The 20,298-nt window shown below is 37.5% G+C and overlaps 1 protein-coding gene across 1 annotated transcript in view; it reads right to left on the reverse strand.

The window, feature by feature from the left end:
• Positions 1-20,298, reverse strand: part of PRKCG (protein kinase C gamma) — a 711,210-nt gene that overhangs the window by 114,155 nt on the left and 576,757 nt on the right. The window contains exon 14 of the mRNA XM_053690662.1: positions 13,758-13,896. Within this exon, the coding sequence (XP_053546637.1) occupies positions 13,758-13,896 (139 nt within the window). The remainder of the gene's footprint in view (positions 1-13,757; positions 13,897-20,298) is intronic.

A 20,298-nucleotide genomic window follows, 5' to 3' on the forward strand; every position in this document is an offset into this window, starting at 1 on the left:
GCTTTGCAGAGTTCAGTTTTGTTCTTGGTACTGTTTAACTTAGTTCTTATGCTTGTGGATATGCTTTCATTATTCCAGTCTTCAGTCACAAAAACTAAATTTACACAAATGCAAAACATATTTTTAGTCTATGTTTAATTTGCTAAGCTAAGCTACATTTCTTTAGTTTTATTCAAATTTACAGTTCTGTACAATTATTAGCACTTATTATGCATAGTTATACATGTTTATTACACAATGATTGGATTGAATGCCACCACTGACCTTTCTAATGGGTTATTTAACCCAAGAATGAGTTAGTTTGTTGTAGCTCTATGTCTCACACACTTAAGTGATCTTGGGATGGATTCCTTCATTTATTACTTGGTAAATGAGTATTTGTTTTCTGTGAATGCTGTGACACACCTATCCGACCTAGTTATAAATACAATTATTGTGTAATTTTATATTGTATTTCTTATAACTAATGTCTCAGAAAAGAAGGATAGCACATTAACACTAAACGTCCCATACTCAGTTCCCCACACAGCAATTAGCAATTAAGCCCTATTCATTTCTGACCTTATCCCCCCAATGTAATACTAACTTTTGCCAACTCATCCCGTTATCACATTTAAACCTAACTACAAGCATCTCCAAACTCAGTTAACCTAAGAGTAACCTTCTGCCAGCCGAGTACTACAACACCCACAACAATGACCATCCACATTATCCCTCATTGGTACACCCATCTCTAAATGTTTTCCTCATCATAAATATCCTATTAAAAATATAATTACAAAAAATAAAAATGTCCAATAGTAATAACATTTCAAATGTAATTACTTGAAGTCAGATTAATGAACTTTTATTCTTCAGTCTCTTCTGGTCTGCATCAAGAGGTCCTCTCATAATAATAAACACTTTCACATTGTATGCTGTTCTACTAAATAATCCCCATGGCCTCCTTATCCCTCACCACCATCTCCATCTGCCAAATTAATTGTAATTGCAATGGCTCCAACTACTGCTAATAATTCACCATTCAAACCCCTATCATATTACCTCTTTCCAAAACTTCCCCTACATTAAACCTAACAGCATGCCCCTCTCTACAACTATTAACCCTAACCCTAGAGAACATGGCCTCTCACCTAATAGTATGTCCCTAAAATAACTCTCTAAACAACCTACTGCCTAGCATATATAAGGTCAAACTAGAACTAGGTGCAGGGCCTTAGGTGGCACATGAGGACTAACCAAAAAAACAACAAAAAATAATAAAAATAAAAGTCTAATACCAGTTCCTTTAAATAACGGAATGCTCAATTCAATGACACAAATCCCCCCTACTTCACTCCTAAATCATTTCTTAAAAAGTCAGGATTTAAAAAAAAAAAAATAATCACACATATATATATATATATACATATATATATATATCTATCTATATATACAGTATATACACTGTATGTATATATATATATATATATATATATATATATATATATATATATATATATATATATATATATCAAACATTAGTCAAGAAGAAGTAGAGGTTTATAATAAAACCTCATCAAAGACTGGGGCATCAGCACTCTTTTCAAAATAGAGAAAAAAAGCAACACAAATTACATTTGAAAAGGTCATTTTTATTCTCACACTGTGCTGGGCGCAGACCCGTTGGAATGGCAGCAACCAATCAAGTGGATAAAGTGGATATTGTGGTTAAAAACAATAAATATATAGTATAAGATATATACATAAGTTCAGAAATGCTAGGACCGGTCCATGTGAAAAGACATGCATTTAGTGGAAATTAGAATATTACTAGAAATATACCCAGACATGTAGTACTAATGTCGATATTATAGCTGACTAAGCACAGAATGTAGTTCTCAATCTTACTTTCACAGACCTAAATAGATTTTAGTAGAACTGGACATGAGAGTTACTGCATCTGTGCATAGACGCCTATATCCTAAACGTATCACCAGGTTAACAACCAGGCATTAAAGTTAAACTGCTAGACATAGCATAACTAAACTTATTATACGCATCTACACTGGAAGGTATACAGTATAAAACAATTAGGTGGATTTTCCAATGATACCTAGGATACCAAAGCATTAGACAAATGTAATACAATAAGTCTATAGATAACAAATAGACTAAAATGTCTTTCTGTAGGTATCAACTTCCCCTATAGCCAGGGAAGTGGTGTGTGGTGTGTCACAGAGTAACTTGAGCCATAGTAAGCAAGGGTGTATAATAGATCATGTAGCACTTAAATCATGGATGTTAGTATTGCAGCAAGAGAAACTATTTTGAACAAAGACAAAGATGCAGGAGGATATCTTTTGTTAGTTAGTGTACCCCTCTGTCAACTGCACCCATCTTGTTTGAATCACAACATGTATGAAGCAATGTGGAAGCAAAGTTGTAAGAACAGTAATGGCACAAAGGACATGAGAGTTACTGCATCTGCTCTATCTGATAAAACCTGGGAGACAGACCTTTTAGCCTCTCTGTCTATGCCTAACACCCTAGAGGGCAGTAATACCAGTGGTGAATATATTTGTAAAACAGGTAGAAAAAGACATATGCAGTATGACTCTAACAAACATAGTTGACGATAATCTAAGTCTGAAAGAAAAGCATTAAATTAACTAATAATAGCAGATAATGTGGTGATAAAATCAGTAGACAAGGGGGGCAATGTGGTCCTATGGGACCAGATTAGTTATGTCCTAGAAGTTAAAAGACAACTTCTTAATAGAGATCAATACTTACGTTTAATGTCAAATCCAATACATGTTATTCAGTACTTAATTTTTAAGAAATTAAATGATGCTAAAAGCTGTGGCATAATTAATCTTGCTGAATTCAAACTGCTATTTCCAGTAATGCCAGTTTTTTACTGTAACCCCAAAGTCCATAAAAAATTGAAAAATCCTCCCGGCCGCCCAATAATATCAGGGATTGGTAGCGTGACAGAGAACCTTGGAAATTATATTGACTTTTTTTCTGAAACCCTTTCTGAGCACTATGCCTTCATATGTCATAGACACTGCAGACTTTCTGAGGAAAATCGATTGTCTCTCCATACCACAGGATGCTTTATTAGTATCATTGGATGTGGAGGGTCTTTATTTATCCATTCCACATAATATAGAAATTGATACAGTTAAGCATTATTTGGATTCCAGAGGACTGGCTTTCTGTAACCACACTGATTTCATTATTGATTTGTTGCATGTAGTCCTTGAGAACAATGTCTTTTCATTTGATAATAAGATCTATAGGCAAGTTAGAGGTACTGCTATGGGGCAACTTGTGCCCCCACTTATGCATGCCTCCATCTTGGGGCCTGTGAAATGGAAGAAGTATATCAAAAGAAATTGTTTAATGAAAAAGTCCACTTATGGCTCCGCTATGTGGATGAAATATTTGCTATCTGGGAGGGTACACAAATAGAACTAAGTACCTTTGTTGAGGATCTAAATTTGAATGATAGAAACATTGTTCTTACGGTCAACTCCAGCAAGGTCAATCTTTCTTTACTAGATATTGATATAAAGTTTGAAAATTATACTTTAGCGACCGAAAACTTCCGTAAGGAGACTGCAACAAATAGCATCCTTTCAGCAAAAAGCCATAATCCGAATCACCTAATAAATGGGATCCCTAAGGGACAGTTTCTGCGTCTCCTCAGAAACTGTTAATCTAGATCTAAGGATGACAAACATGCAGCCCTAATGACTGACAGATTCAAAGTTAGGGGCTATCCTAAATGCATCTTAAAAAGTGCAAATAATGAGGCAAGAAATACATACAGGGAAACTCTTCTTTTTCCAAAAGAAAAAAAAAAATAGTAGTAATATTAGACTAGTGACAAAATATAACGGTCATTGAAATGGGATCAGGGAGATTCTTAAAAAGAACTGGACAATTCTACTTAATGATGAGAATGTAGCAAGGGAGGTTGGTACAACTCCCACTCTGACAGCAAAAAGAGCCCCTAATTTAAAAGACAAACTTGTGAGAAGTAGATTCATTACTCCACAAAAGAATTGGCTTTTAATCCAAAAGCTGGTAGGTAATTTTGCTTGTAAAAAATGTGTTGCCTGCAAATTCATGACAAAAACTAAAAAAATTTCGGCTTGTACCAAAAGGGTTTATAAGCTATTTCTTTAATTGCAATACGGAAGGAGTGGTTTATTTACTCAGCTGTAATTGCCCCAGTTTTTATGTTGGGAAAACAAAGAGATTACTGAAAGATAGGATTCTTGAACATAGAGATGACATTAAGAATAAAGTACAAAATAGCAGTGTGGCAAGACACTTTGAAAGTTTTCATAATAGCAGCTCAGACTGCATGAAGGTGATAGGCATAGACAGAGGCATAACTAATGGCAGAGGTGGCAATAATGACAAGGTTCTTCTCCAGAAAGAGTGTAAATAGATATTTAGCCTCTCTACCATTGGTCCTTATGGGATGAATGAAAGGCTTGACATGGCTTGCTTTCTATGGAAACTCTCTAGAAATGATCGATATCATCTATAGGTTTTATCCGTATTTATTTTCAAACAAAAAGGCCATTATATATTTATGACTTGCTATATATGACTTACTCATTTGGATGTTGATAAATCGTTTCGTAAATACTTTTTTATTTTAACTGTTAAGATAATGCTCTAATTCACTTTGTAACGTTCACCTCCCATAAGGGTGGAGTTTGCATGGTTTAAAAATAGACCAAGAATACATCAATTCACAAAGCCCTGAGGAAGCCCCATCTCCCTAGTGACAAGGGGGTGAAACGCGCATCGGCAATTGGCTGGCCGCCCCATGTGACCTGACACGCTTGTTTGTGGATCGGATGGCGGAGCAACTTATGCGTGCAACAAAGTTTGTGAGCCTAAGCAAGGTTGTCCATTCCGGAAATTGTCCTGAGTGATACAGATGCTATCTATTTGGTTTGTGCAGCGGATTCCATACTCCAAATGTAAAGTCATTTGTCAGACGGAAGGAAGAGTGATGAAGCCTGGCAGTAATCAGGTGTAGTTGACAGAGGGATACGGATATACGCATGTAGTATCCTCCTGCATCTTTGCTTTGTGCCATTACTGTTCTTACAACTTTGCTTCCACATTGCTTCATACATGTTGTGACTTAAACAAGATGGGTGCAGTTGACAGAGGGGTACACTAACTAACAAAAGATATCCTCCTGCATCTTTGTCTTTGTTCAAAATATTTTCTCTTGCTGCAATACTAACATCCATGATTTAAGCGCTACATAATGCTATTATACATCCTTGCTTACTATGGCTCAAGTTACTCTGTGAAAGTTGCCACACACAACTTCCCTGGCTATAGGGGAAGTTGATACCTACAGAAAGACATTTTAGTCTATTTGTTATCTATAGACTTATTATATTACATTTGTCTAATGCTTCGGTATCCTAGGTATCATTGGAAAATCCGCCTAATTGTTTTATACTGTATACCTTCCAGTGTAGATGCGTATAACAAGTTTAGTTATGCTATGTCTAGCAGTTTAACTTTGATGCCTGGTTGTTAACCTGGTGATACGTTTAGGATATAGGCATCTATGCCCAGATGCAGTAACTCCCATGTCCAGTTCTACTAAAATCTATTTAGGTCTGTGAAAGTAAGATTGAGAACTACATTCTGGGCTTAGTCAGCTATAATATCTACACTAGTACTACATGTCTGGGTATATTTCTAGTAATATTCTAATTTCCACTAAATGCATGTCTTTTCACATGGACCGGTCCTAGCATTTCTGAACTTATGTATATATCTTATACTATATATTTATTGTTTTTAACCACGATACCCACTTTATTCACTTGATTAGTTGCTGCCATTCCAATGGGTCTGCGCCCAGCAAAGTGTGAGAATAAAAATGACCTTTTCAAATGTAATTTGTGTTGCTTTTTTTCTCTATTTTGAAAAGAGTGCTGAATCCCCAGTCTTTGATGAGGTTTTATTATAAACCTCTACTTCTTCTTGACTAATGTTTGATAAATGTTTAATGAGTCTGCACCATATTAACTAGACGTTGACCTTCTAAAAAAATCTTTTTTGCATATGAGCTGGTACCACTACACCCGCAACACTATTTAAACCTTAGCAGTTTTTTCCATCCCCACTTTCTAGTATATATATATATATATATATATATATATATATATATATATATATATATATATATATAAAGACAAGTAGAATGTCCCAAAACACAGAACACACAGTGGGCTGAATCTTTGGGCAAGCAGCACTGCAAATATGCGCTAGTAAATAAAGAAAATTTGGCAGCTGTTATATTGGTGTGAAATATAATAAAAGAAAAAACTCCTATCATCACCTATAAGAGAAAGATATGTAAAAGAGAGGGAAACAGCGTTAAAGATTCTATACTAAAACAAATAAGAAAAAGGAATCTTCGAGGTGTCAATAATGATAGTTCATAAAGTCTGAGTAGTAAAAAAGTGAAGGAATTCCCCTAACCAGAAATTACCTCAATCTAATGAGGTAAGTTGCTGCTTCTATGAGGGAGAGACCTCCACGTGCTTGTTCCTTTTGGACTGTTGGAGTAGTTTTCATCAACCTCCTGGAGTGTGTTGTTAATAGTAGTTATCCTTTTATCCCCTAATTCAGCGAAAGACACTTAGATAAGTTTGAATAAACAAAAAGAAGTCAATAATTTTTCTGGTAACGAGGATGTGGGGTGTTTTGTTTCTCTTGCTACACAGGATTCATTCCATTCAAGTTCCCAAACACAAACAGTCAATAGTGCAAGCAGCAAACATATATCCTTTTTCAATGGGACTTCCATAGCACCAGTATTTTGAGTTTTGCTGTCCGGCCAAAAAGTGAGCGGTACAGCCTATACCGTCAAGATTCATACCGCCATCTAAAGTCAGTAGTTATGAGTTTTACGCTACAAAGGCCCTCCCGCATCGCAAATACTAAAATAAAATTATTAACCCCTAATCTGCCGCTCCGGACATCACCGCCACTATAATAAACATATTATCCCCTAAACCACCGCATTCTCGCATCGCAAACACAAGTTAAATATTAGTAACCCCTAATATGCTGCCCCCAATGTCGTTGCACTATACTAAAGTTATTAACCCCTAAACCTAACCCTAAGTCTAACCCTAACGTAACCCTAACACCCACTAACTTTAACCTAATTAAAATAATTAAAAATAAAAATTACAATTAATACCTAAATTATTCCTATTTAAAACTAAATAAATACTTACCTGTAAAATAAAACCTAAGCTAGCTACAATATAACTAATAGTTATATTGTATCTAGCTTAGGTTTAATTTTTATTTCACAGCTAAGTTTGTATTTATTTTAACTAGGTTGATTAGTTAGTAAATAGTTATTAACTATTTACTAACTACCTAGTAAAAATAAATACATATTTACCTGTCAAATAAAACCTAACCTGTCTTACAGTTAAACCTAACATTAAATACAATTAACTAAATTACAAGAAAAATTAAACACTAAATTACACAAAATAAAAAAAGAAATGATCAAATATTTAAACTAATAACACCTAATCTAATAGCCCTATCAAAATAAAAAAGCCCCCCCAAAATAAAAAAACCCTAGCCTACAATAAACTGCCAATAGCCCTTAAAAGGGCCTTTTGCGGGGCATTGCCCCAAAGAAATCAGCTCTTTTACCTGTAAAAAAAAATACAAACAACCCTGCAACAGTAAAACCCACCACCCACACAGCCAAACCCCCCAAATAAAATCCTATCTAAATAAACCTAAGCTCCCCATTGCCCTGAAAATGGCATTTGGATGGGCATTGCCCTTCAAATGGCATTTAGCTCGTTTGCATTGCCCAAAGTCCCTAATCTAAAAATAAAACCCACCCAATAAACCCTTAATAAAACCTAACACTAACCCCCGAAGATCCACTTACAGTTTTTGAAGACCGGACATCCATCCTCATCCAGCCAGGAGAAGACTTCATCCAAGCGGCAAGAAGTCGTCCTCCAGATAGGCAGAAGTCTTCTTTCAGACGGCATCTTCTATCTTCATCCTTCCGACACGGAGCATACTCTTCATACGTCCCAGACGTACAGTGAAGGTTCCCTTTAAGGGACGTCATCCAAGATGGTTTTTTAAAGGGTAAAAAATCCTATTGGCTGATGCAATCAGCCAATAGGATTGAGCTTTAATCCTATTGGCTGATCCAATCAGCCAATAGGATTGAGCTTGCATCAGCCAATAGGATTTTTTACCCTTTAATTCCGATTGGCGGAATTCAAGGGACGCCATCTTGGATGACATCCCTTAAAGGGAACCTTCAGTGTACGGTTGGGACCGTATGAAGAGGATGCTTGAAGATGGAGCCACTCCGCGTCAGAAGGATGAAGATAGAAGATGCCGTCTGGAAGAAGACTTCTGCCCATCTGGAGGACGACGTCTTACTGCTTGGATGAGGACTTCTCCCGTCTTCGTTGAGGACTTCTGCCCGCTTGGATGAAGACTTCTCCCGGCTGGATGAGGACGGATGTCTGGTCTTAAAAAACTGTAAGTGGATCTTCAGGGGTTAATGTTAGGTTTTATTAAGGGTTTATTGGGTGGGTTTTATTTTTAGATTAGGGACTTTGGGCAATGGAAAAGAGCTAAATGTCCTTTTAAGGGCAATGCCCATCCAAATGCCCTTTTCAGGGCAATGGGGATCTTAGGTTTATTTAGATAGGATTTTATTTGGGGGGTTTGGTTGTGTGGGTGGTGGTTTTTACTGTTGGGGGGTTGTTTGTATTTTTTTTTTTTTACAGGTAAAAGAGCTGATTTCTTTGGAGCAATGCCCCACAAAAGGCCCTTTTAAGGGCTATTGGCAGTTTAGTGTAGGCTAGGTTGTTTTTTTTGGGGGGGGGGCTTTTTATTTTGATAGGGCTATTAGATTAGGTGTAAATAGTTTAAATATTTGATAATTTATTTTTTATTTTGTGTAATTTAGTGTTTATTTTTTCTTGTAATTTAGTTAATTGTATTTAATGTTAGGTTTAACTGTAAGACAGGTTAGGTTTTATTTGACAGGTAAATTTGTATTTATTTTTACTAGCTAAATAGTAAATAGTTAATAACTATTTGCTAACTAGTCTATCTAGTTAAAATAAATACAAACTCAGCTGTGAAATAAAAATAAAACCTAAGATAGCTACAATGTAACTATTAGTTATATTGTAGCTAGTTTAGGGATTATTTTAAAGGTAAGTAGTTTTAAATAGGAATTATTTAGGTAATGATAGTAATTTATATTTAGATTTATTTTAATTATATTAAAGTTAGGGGTGTTAGGGTTAGACTTAGGGTTAGGTTTAGGGGTTAATATATTTATTTAGTGTTAGTGATGTGGGAGGCCAGAGGTTTAGGGGTTAATAACTTTAGTATAGTGGCGGCGGCGACGTTGGGGGCAGCAGATTAGGGGTTAATAAATGTAGGTAGGTGGCGGCGACGTTGGGGCTGGCAGATTAGGGATTAATAAGTGTAATGTAGGTGTCGGCGATGTCGGGAGCAGCAGATTAGGGGTGTTTAGACTCGGAGTTTATGTTAGGGTGTTAGGTGTAAACATAACTTTTGTTTCCCCATAGACATCAATGGAGCTGCGTTACGGAGCTTTACGCTCCGTTATTGCTGGTGTTAGGCTTTTTTTTTTAGCCGGCTCTCCCCGTTTATGTCTATGGGGAAATCGTGCAGAAGCACATCAAACCAGCTCAAAGCAGCGCTGGTATTTGTGTGCGGTATGGAGCTCAATGCAGCCATATCGCTGGGTTTTTGCAAACCTGTAATAGCAGCGCTATTAAAGGTGAGCGGTGACAATAACTTGCAAGTTATTAGAGAGCCAGCCAGAGAGCCAAAACAACTTTTGCGTTATGAGTGAAAAAGCATCATTATGGCCCATAACAATGCTTTTTCCCTACCGCTGCAATTACAAGTTTTGTCAGAATAGCTGTACCGCACACTTTTTTGCCTCCACGCAACATCAGTACCGCACTTTTAAAAAAGTCCTTTTTCAATGGGCCTTCCATAGCGCCGGTATTACAATTTTTGCGGGGAGGCCAAAAAGTGAGCGGTACAGCCTATACTGACAAGATCCGTACCACCATCTAAAGTCAGTAGTTATGAGTTTTAAGTTACAAAGCTGTAACATAAGACTCATAACTAAAGTGTTAAAAAGTACACTAACATCCATAAACTACCTATTAACCCCTAAACCGAGGCCCTCTCATATCGCAAACACTAAAATAAAATTATTATCCCCTAATCTGCCGCTCCGGATATCGCCACAACTTAAAAAAATTATTAACCCTTATTCCGCCGCTCCCCGACATCGTTGCCACTATAATAAAATTATTAACCCCTAGACCGCCGCCCTTGTATGTATTGCATGCATATGCCCCCCCCCACACCAAAAACGTTGGCAGAACATGTCTAGAATTTACGTTAAAATTTCCGTTTATAACAAATATAATTTGAAATTTAGGACTCATTTTATTCTTGCGTAAAATCAGCACAATAAAGTACCAGCACTTGATTAATCGTCAAACTAGTGCACTGTTTTATGCATTTTTACTTATATATATTTTTAAACTCTTGATTTTATATATTACGTTACCTCCATTTGCAAAAGTCCATATTCTTGTATATATAAAAAAGCAGCAACATACTTCACCTATAAATGATTCTACTCAGACTTTCCAGCAAAAGCCAATAATCAGATCACTCCATTTAAACCATAAAAGGACATACAACTGAAAAAAAAAAAAAAATCTAATGCATTTTAGAATTGAACTATATTGTTACTGTAATTTTGTGCTTAACTCCTGCAAAGGAGTTATACACATAATTAAAGTCAGCTTCACAGCAGCAATGCACCACTGGGAACTAGCTGAACATAGTGACTTTTAAGCAGTTTCAATTGCTGTTCAGTAAGCCCAACTTCAGATGTCGAATTCTCCCAGATGGTTGGGTTCCTGGTCCTTTTAATGGTGTATTTGTTAATACAGCTGTGGCCATTTTGTTAAATCAAAATAAAAAATGTGTGTCTGTTATGTATGTGGGAACTTTTATGTTGGTGTTATGGAAATAGACTGGTTTTTAGTCGATGACTTCTGGGTCACGATTTTCTTGACTGTTATTTTGAAACAACAGCTCTTAGAGTGCAGGTTGATACTGTGGTAACGGTAACAATATTTGCAACTTTATAGATATGCACTCTGCAGTAATTTTCCCACTTACAAAAAAATAAATAAAAATCCACTGATTACAGTAATGACCTATCTTTGTAGAAGGAAACTGTTTCAGTTCTGGCATGGTACGAGAGATGTGGGACAATTGGAGAATACTATTTAAGAATCTGATTTAAAAATATGAGTGTTTTTTAAATTAAAATAAATGATCTGAACATTCAAATGTGTTCATTTTAGACGCACCTTTGCAAATAATGTTTAGCAAATTTGACAGTACTCATTTTTCATATCTATATAATCAGAGGCAATGTACAAAGAAATAAAAACTTAACAAGTATTGACTGGTCTGAAAAAAAATAATATATAATTTTGTTTAAAAAAATGGATATAATACGGAGGACTACAAGGAAGTATGAATAAATGAATTGATTTAAGAGTTAGTAAGGTTTTTAAATGTCTGTCTAATTCTAGAACTGTCTTTAAGAAACTGACACCTTTTTGGATCCAGACTTGAATAAAACGGTAGACACATTAGAGAGTTTCCTTATTTAACCTGCCACCGCAGTCCCTGTAAAGCTAGCTAATCTCTAGTAAGAGGAGACCGATAATGCTACAGACCTGCTAAACTGAAGTACTGATGGATGATGTTCTGTCATCTGATAGATAAATGGGAATATATCCCAGAACAGCTGGTGCTTCCCAGTGAGCTGCATGCATCAGTCATCAGTAAAGATTATTAATGAGGGAGACCCTCGGAGAACACAGAACAGACCATTTATAAGAAGAAAGATCAATCTAGAATTTTATTGCTAGCTGCAATAGGAAGTTGAAAATCCCAGTAGAGTGGCACTTAATTTAAAGTGTCTGATTTTATTGTGTGATTATGTTTGCACTTCTTGTTATTGCCAAATGTAATTTTCTTTTTTTCCCCCAGCTAAATATGTCAAAACATTATTTCGTGTTTAACATAAAACAAATTACCTGTAATATTTTGATTGTCTTAAATAGAACATGTAGTCTCATGTCCTCTGCATATTTCTACAACATCCCTCTTCCATCCTCATTTATCCCCTAAGCTAAGCTGATTTAACCCTCTTCCATGGGGACCAATGGGTTAAGAATTTTGACTCCATGCTCTATGTCTATGAAAAAAGGACATGGATCTTGCACCATCTAGTGGTGACAAAGACCTAATGTCTCCATGGTTAATATATAATTCAGAGTTTGTACATAAAAAAAGCATTCAAGTGTTTAGAGCTTATTAATTGGCAAACATGCATTGTTAAAATTCTCAGTGATTGTATTCTTGTATATTCTGTATCTTTTTCATTATCAGACGCAAATGGTTTTTTTTTTGTTTGTTTGTTTTTGCAACCCATAAAGCATTTAAAACGTCTAACATGAAAACAGCTGTACACAGTACACATATATGTGAGGGCTTGATATTACATTCTGTTAGATTGAACAATACATGTTATAAAAGTTTAGATATAATACTATACTTTTTTAACTATAGATAAAATTGTACGCTACTGAACTGAAAGGAAAGTTACACTAAAAAAACACATGTATATGGAATATCAGCAAATATATCAGCAAATAAAATTGTTAACAATAAAAAAAAATGTGTAGTAGCCTTTAATGTTACTGCAATTACTTTAAAAGCATTGTAGCAAAATATATAGAAGACTTCCTGCAACCCTTCTAACACGCTTCCTTTAGCTAGTTTTATACCCCGACTATTGTTCTTTCCTTGCCCACACTGCCAGCCTCCCTCTCATGGCAAGCCTTTATTTTATTATTATTTTTTTTAGGATGAAAACAGAGCTTACTTCCTGCTGTGCATACAGTGAATTGATGTAGGCTTTAGGCAGAGCAGCACATGCAAATTCTGTTTAGTATATGGGGCTAATAGTACAGTACCCGATTGGCTGTCCTGCTTGCCAACTAAAATCTAAAACAAAAGGCTTGCCACAGGGTACAGCAGAAAGTGCCAACAAGGAGTATACTGCATGGGGCAAGACTAGCTAATGGAAACATTTAACAAGAGCTTGAGGTAAGCATTCTATTGCCTTTGCTGTAATAATGTTTAATGTTTTGCAGTGCAATTTTAGAACTATTGCCCCTTTAAAAAGACTACTAAAGTCAACATTAAAGTTTCATGATTTAGATAAAGCATGCAATTAAAAAAAAAGTACATTTATCTTTGGTTGATGAGACTGACTCTTGCAATTCTACTGCATATGTACTTTCATGCACAAACACAAAACATGGTTTTATTTCATATAGGAATATCCACTTTTAAAAGTGTGATATGAGTATGAGAAAAATAATGTGGATATCCATTGCCCAGCTTTAAACACAGTATTTATTTATATAGAAGGTGTAACCATAGATCTAAGATTATATATTAAAGATTAAGATGCCGGTACATTACATACAAAAATCCCATCAAATGTTTATGCTTTAACTGACACAAATGAAAAGCGAGTGACATAGAGGATTTACCTCTGGAGCAATGTAGTCTGGCGTCCCACAGAACGTACGTGTTGTGGACCCACTGAATATGTTTTCTTTGCACATACCAAAGTCAGTGATTTTAATGTGTCCTTCTGCATCCAGCATAACATTATCCAGCTTCAAGTCTCTGAATGCAAATATGGAAGGAAAAGGGGGGGAATTAGTAATGTTACCTCTAGTTTAAAGGGACAGTTTGTTCCCAATGATCTATTTTATCTGCTTGAGTGTATTCATTTTTTTTTACAAATAGCTTTGTCTTTGCCCTTATTTCAGCATTTAAAATATCTGATTTAGCCTATGGTATTTCTACCTACACTGATAATTTCTATACTTAAAGTGACAGTCTACTGCAGAATGTTTGTAGTTTAAAAATATAGATAATTCCTTTATTACACATTCCCCAGTTTTGCATAACCAATAATAATATAGTAATATACTTTTTACCTCTGTGATTACCTTCTATCGAAACCCCTGCAGACTGCCCCCCTTATCTCAGTTCTTTTGACAGACTTGTAATTTAGCCAATCAGTGCTGACTCATAAGTAACTCCACGGCAGTGATCACAATGTTATCTGTATGAAACAGATGAACTAGCACTGTCTAGCTGTGAAAAACTGCAAAATGCAGTAAGATAAGAGGTGGCCTTCAAGGGCTTAAAAATGTGCATATTATCCTACCTAGGTTTAGCTTTCAACATAGAATACTAAGAGAATGAATCAAATTTGATAATAAAAGTAAATTAGAAAGTTATTTAAAATTGCATAGCCGATCTGAATCATGAAAGTTTAATTTTGACTAGACTGTGCCTTTAAGTATAGGCTATTGGGCTTTAGTTTACAGACATATATAACATAAGGAAGCATGTGTGTGAACACAAAGTGATAAAAATAAATTTATGCTTACCAGATAAATTCCTTTATTTCCTGGCAGGGAGAGTCCACAACTTCATTCATTACCAGGAGGAGGCAAAGACACCCCATCCAGAAACATTAGGGTATAGAGGTTCCAGAAGAAAAAATAAAAGGGAAAGCCGCCTAAAAAATATTACGGGCTTGGTTGTGGACTCTTCCTGCCAGGAAAGAAAGGAATTTATCTAGTAAGCATACATTTTGTTTTCTTTACAAAGGCAGGGAGAGTCCACAACTTCATTCATTACTGTTGAGAACCAATACCCAAGCTCCAGAGGACAGTGAATTAATAAAATGGGAGGGCAAAAAATAAAGGCGAACCCTAATCTGAGGGCACCACAGCCTGTAACACTTTTCTCCCAAAAGCTGCCTCCGCAGATGCAAAAACATTGAATATATAGAACTTTGAAAAAGGATGTAAGGAGGACCAGGAAACCACCTTACAAATCTGATCCATAAAAGTTTTATTTTTGAAAGCCCAGGAAGAAGAAACTGCTCTAGTGGAATAAGCCGTTATCCTCTCAGGAGGCTGTTGTCCAGCCGTCTCATAAGCCAAACTAATGATACTACTCAGCCAGAAAGATAATGAAGTCGCAGTGGCCTTCTGACTCCTGCGCTTACTAGAGTATAACACAAACAAGGAAGAGGATTGCCTGAAATCATTAGTAGCTTGAAAATAGAATTTTAAGGCACGTACAACGTCCAGATTGTGGAGCAAAACGTTCCTTCGAGGAAGAAGGATTAGGACAAAGGGAAGGAACAACAATTTCCTGATTGATGTTACGATTCGAGACAACCTTAAGTAGGAAACCTAACTTAGTACGTAAAACCACCTTATCAGCATGGAAAATAATCACACTGTAAATGAATAGGGGGGTATATGAGCTGCACTTGCAGATGTCTTAAATAAGGCCAACTGATTAAAAGGATATATGCTACGCTTGCAGATGATCACACTGTAAAGCGGAAATCTCAGAGACTCTGCAAGCTGAGGCATAGCCAACAAAAACAAAACCTTCCAGGATAGAAGTTTAAGATAAACAGAATGGATAAGCTCAAATGGAGCCTGCTGCAAAACACAAAGAACAAGGTTGAGGCCTTGAAGAGGAGCAATAGGTTTAAACACAGGCCTGATTCTAGCCAGAGTCGGAACAAAGGACTGCACGTCCGGAAGATCCGGTAATCTCTTGTGCAGTAAGACAGACAGGGCCGAGATATGATCCTTCAGAGAACTGGTGGATAAACCCTTTTCCAAACCATCTTGGAGAAAGGATAGAATTCGGGTAACCTTCACCTTGTGCCATTGCGTACCACACACCAATGAAGGTAAGTACGCAATACCCTGTGGTAAATAAGGCGAGTGACCAGCTTGCGAGCATGGATTAAAGTGTCTATCACACTATCTAAAAAACCTCTCTTGGATAAGACTAAAAGTTCAATTTCTATGCAGTCAGTCCCAGAGAATCGAGATTTTGATGTAGGAAAGGACCATAAGTCAGAAGGTTCGCACGACCAGGTAACCTCCACGGAGTGGAGGAGGACATTCCTATTAGATCCGCAAACCAAGTCCTTTGTTGCCATGAAGGAGCTATTAGAATCACCGGAGCGTGCTCCTGCTTGATGTGAGCCACTATTCAAGGAAGAAGGGCCAATGGAGGAAAAAGATATATGAGATTGAACCTTCATGGAACTGCTAATGCGTCTACCAATTCCGCTTGAAGTTCCCTCGATCTTAACCCGTATCTGAGTAGCTTGGTATTGAGATGAGAAGCCATGAGGTCTATCTCCGGAACTCTCTGAGAACACCCTGGGGTAGAGAGCCCACTTCCCCCGGAAGAAAGGATTGTCTGCTGAGGAAGTCTGCTTCCCAGTTGTCCACCCTAGGGATGTGAATCACTGGAAGAAGAATTTGAGACACCTCTATGATTTCTAGGGAACTTCTTGTTCCTCCCTGGTGGTTGATGTAAGCCACCAAGGTTATATTGTCTAATTGGAATCTGATATACCGGGCAGAACAGAGCAGGGGCCATGCCCTTAGAGCATTGTAAATCGCCCGAAGCTCCAAGATATTGCCTGAGAGGCTGGTATCTGTAGTCACAATCTCCCAGAATGGTCTCAAGAAGCATGTGCCTGAGGCTAGGTGCTCTTGACAGAGCCACCAAGAGAGATAGTCTCTCGTCAGATTGTCCAGAACAATTTGATGAGACAGGTTTAGGTGCTCTCCGTTCCACTGCCTCAACATGCATAGTTGTAGAGGTCTGAGATGGAATCGAGCAAAAGGAATAATGTCCATGGAGGACACCATGAGACCAATTACCTCCATGCACCGAGCCACTGAAGGACTTGTGGTCTGAAGGGACAGACATGCTCCAGTAGCTTTGAGCGTCTCTGATCTGTCAGAAAGATCTTTATGGATTATGAGTCTATGATAGTTCCGAGAAAAACAACCCTGGTACAGGGAACCAGAGAACTCTTTTCTATATTTATCTTCCATCCGTGAGTTCGGAGAAGACACAGAAGAGACTCCGTCTGATATCTTGCTGAAAAAAAAGATGGAGCTTGAACTAAGATATCGTCCAGGGCTACAGAGATAGAGATACCCTGAGGCCTGGCCACAGCTAGGAGAGCTCCCAAAACCTGTGTGAAAAATTTGGGAGCAGTAGCTAAGCCAAATGGCAAGGCTATGAACTGAAATCTAAATAACAACCCTTTATTAATTAGCTCTGCTATCCTGTTAGAGATGTTAATCCCCAAAAACTTCTCAGAAGAAAATTAAATAAAATATGAAATACAGGATGCACCCTAAAAAGGTTGGCTATTTACTAAAACAAATAATATGACAAGCAAAAGGGATAATACAAAATGTACATTTTAATAGGAACTAATATCTGCATATAAAAACATAAAATATAAACCACCGGTGGTTACACACACATAAAAAATAGGAACATATAATCTAAAAATGTTGCCAAATAGTTGCTAGAAATGTGTCTTGAAACAAGGACAAAGAAGCTTAATGGCAGGCTAATATAGCCAAAATTGAAAGCAGTGAATAAGAGATTCAAATTCTGGTAAGTTTGTCAACTTTTTTTATCCTGGAGATTTTACCAAATACCACAATTGAATTGCCTAAAAGTGTGACTCTAATAAGGTGAAATCCTACAGGAATTATTAATTTGAGGGGTAGAATCTTTAAGGTTCCTCTATTTGAATCCAATGAACTTCCAATAAAGTGATTCATAGTAAAGTCAACTTATAGGATTACCAAAGACTGCAGTTTGTTCTTATGAACTTATTAATCCTTTGGGCTACAACTTAATTGAGTGAAGCTACTAGATACATTTCTAGCATCTATTTAGTAGCATTTTTAGATTATATGTTCCTATTTTTTATGTGTGTATAACCACCAGTGGTTTCGATTTTATATTTTATGTTTTTATATGCGGATATTAGTTCCTATTAAAATGCACATTTATTATTATCCTTTTTGCTTGTCTTATTCTTTGTTTTAGTAAATAGCCAACCTTTTTAGGGCGCATCCTGTATTTCATATTTTATTTAAAGGCAATGAACTGGAAATGTTGGTCAAGGAATGCGAACCTCAAAAAATGAAAATGATCCTTGTGGATCGGGACATGAAGGTATGCATCCTTTAAGTCGATAGTGATCATGAACTGCTCTTCCTGGATCAAAGGAAGGATGGACCTGATAGTCTCCATTTTGAAAGAGGGGACCCTGAGGAACTTGAGACATTTTAAGTCTAGAATAGGGCGATAAGTTCCCTCCTTTTTAGGAACTACAAAGAGGTTTGAGTAAAACCCCTGGCACCTTTCTGATGAAGGCACCTGGACTATTACTCCCAAGGAGAGGAGCTCCCAAACACAGTCTAAAAAGGGGCAGAAGAAATCTGCCCCTTGAGGGATGAGATTTGAACCCTATCCTGTAACCCTGGGAAACAACGTCTATTACCCAGGGATCCTGAATGTCTTGGACCCAAGCCTCTAGGAAAAAACTCGATCCGGTCCCAGATCAGGGGCTGGCCCTTCATGCAGTTTGTTATCTATAGTCTTCTTAGCCTGTTTGGATTTGTTCCATGACTGGTTGGGCTTCCAAGAACTCTTGGGCTGTTCAGGTTTGGAGAAGGACTGAGTCCACTTAGTTTTGTCTGAACAAAAGGAATGAAAATTAGAGGATTGGCGACCCTTAGTTCTCGTCTTCTTATCCTGGGGAAGGAAAGCACCCTTCCCTCCTGTTACTGTGGAGAAGACAGAATTCAGGCCTGGCCCAAACAAAATCTTCCCCTTGAATGGTAAGGAAAGAAGTCTGGTCTTAGAAACCATATCTGCGGACCAAGACTTCAACCAAAGAGCTCTACACATCAAAACTGCAAAACCTGAAGCCTTAGCATTCAGATAGACAATTTGCATATTAACATCACAAATAAAGGAGTTGGCTATCTTGAGAGCCTTAATCCTGTCCTGTATATCTTTCATGGGGGATTCAACTTCAATTAGTTCTGACAACGAATCACAGCAGTAGGTAGCAGCACCTGCAACTGCAGCCACAGCAGCCGCTGGCTGAAATAGGAGGCCCATGTGTTAAAACATATTTTGTAGATAACTTTCCAACTTCCTGTCCATGGGATCATTTAAAGAGGAACTATCCTCTAGAGGGATAGTAGTACGCTTGGCAAGAGTAGAAATGGCCCTGACTACCTTAAGGATAGAGTTCCATAACTCTAAGGCCCCAATTTATCAAAGGTCTTGCGGACCTTATCCGACACTGCGGATCAGGTCCACAAGACCTCGCTAAATGCGGAGAGCAATACGCTCTCCGCATTTAACATTGCACCAGCAGCTCACAAGAGCTGCTGGTGCAACGCCGCCCCCTGCTGACTCGCGGCCAATCGGCCGCCAGCAGGGAGGTGTCAATCAACCCGATCATATTCGATCGGGTTGATTTCCGGCGATTCCTGTCTGCCTGCTCAGAGCAGGCGGACAGGGTTATGGAGCAGCGGTCTTTAGACCGCTGCTTCATAAATTGTGTTTCTGGTGAGTCTTAGGACTCGCCAGAAACACAGCCCTTCAAGCTCCATATGGAGCTTGATAAATGGGCCTGTAAATGTGATTCAGGGGCCGAAGCTTCTTAAAGGTAGAAGAAGGGGAGCAAAAGAGTTTCAATCTTTTCCCATTGTCTAGAGATAGTTTTCGCTATTCGTATGGGTACCGGGAAGGTTTCAGGGACCTTATTCTCCTCATAAACCCTATCTAATTTAGGGATAATAGGTACTTCAGAAAGCTTAGCTTCTGGAAACCTCTAGGGTAGACAATACCTCCTTCAAGAGAAAGCAGAGGTATTCAACCTTAAACCTAAACTTTGGTTCCTCAGGAGTAGGAGATTTAATTTCAGATACCTCTGACTCCGAAAGCTCACTTTCAGATGCAACCGAAGTTAGATCATCCTCAGAAAGGTGAGACAAACTAGTCAACTCAGACTGAAGAGAGGTGTTGACCACCAAGTCAGTGGAACTATCCTTAACCTTTCACTTATGTTTTCCAGAGATTGGTAAAGCGTTTAATGCAGCTGATACCGCAGATTGAAGCTTTGAAGTAAAGTCTGCT

Source organism: Bombina bombina, chromosome 8 (genome assembly GCF_027579735.1).
Source record: "Bombina bombina isolate aBomBom1 chromosome 8, aBomBom1.pri, whole genome shotgun sequence".
NCBI lineage: Eukaryota > Metazoa > Chordata > Amphibia > Anura > Bombinatoridae > Bombina > Bombina bombina.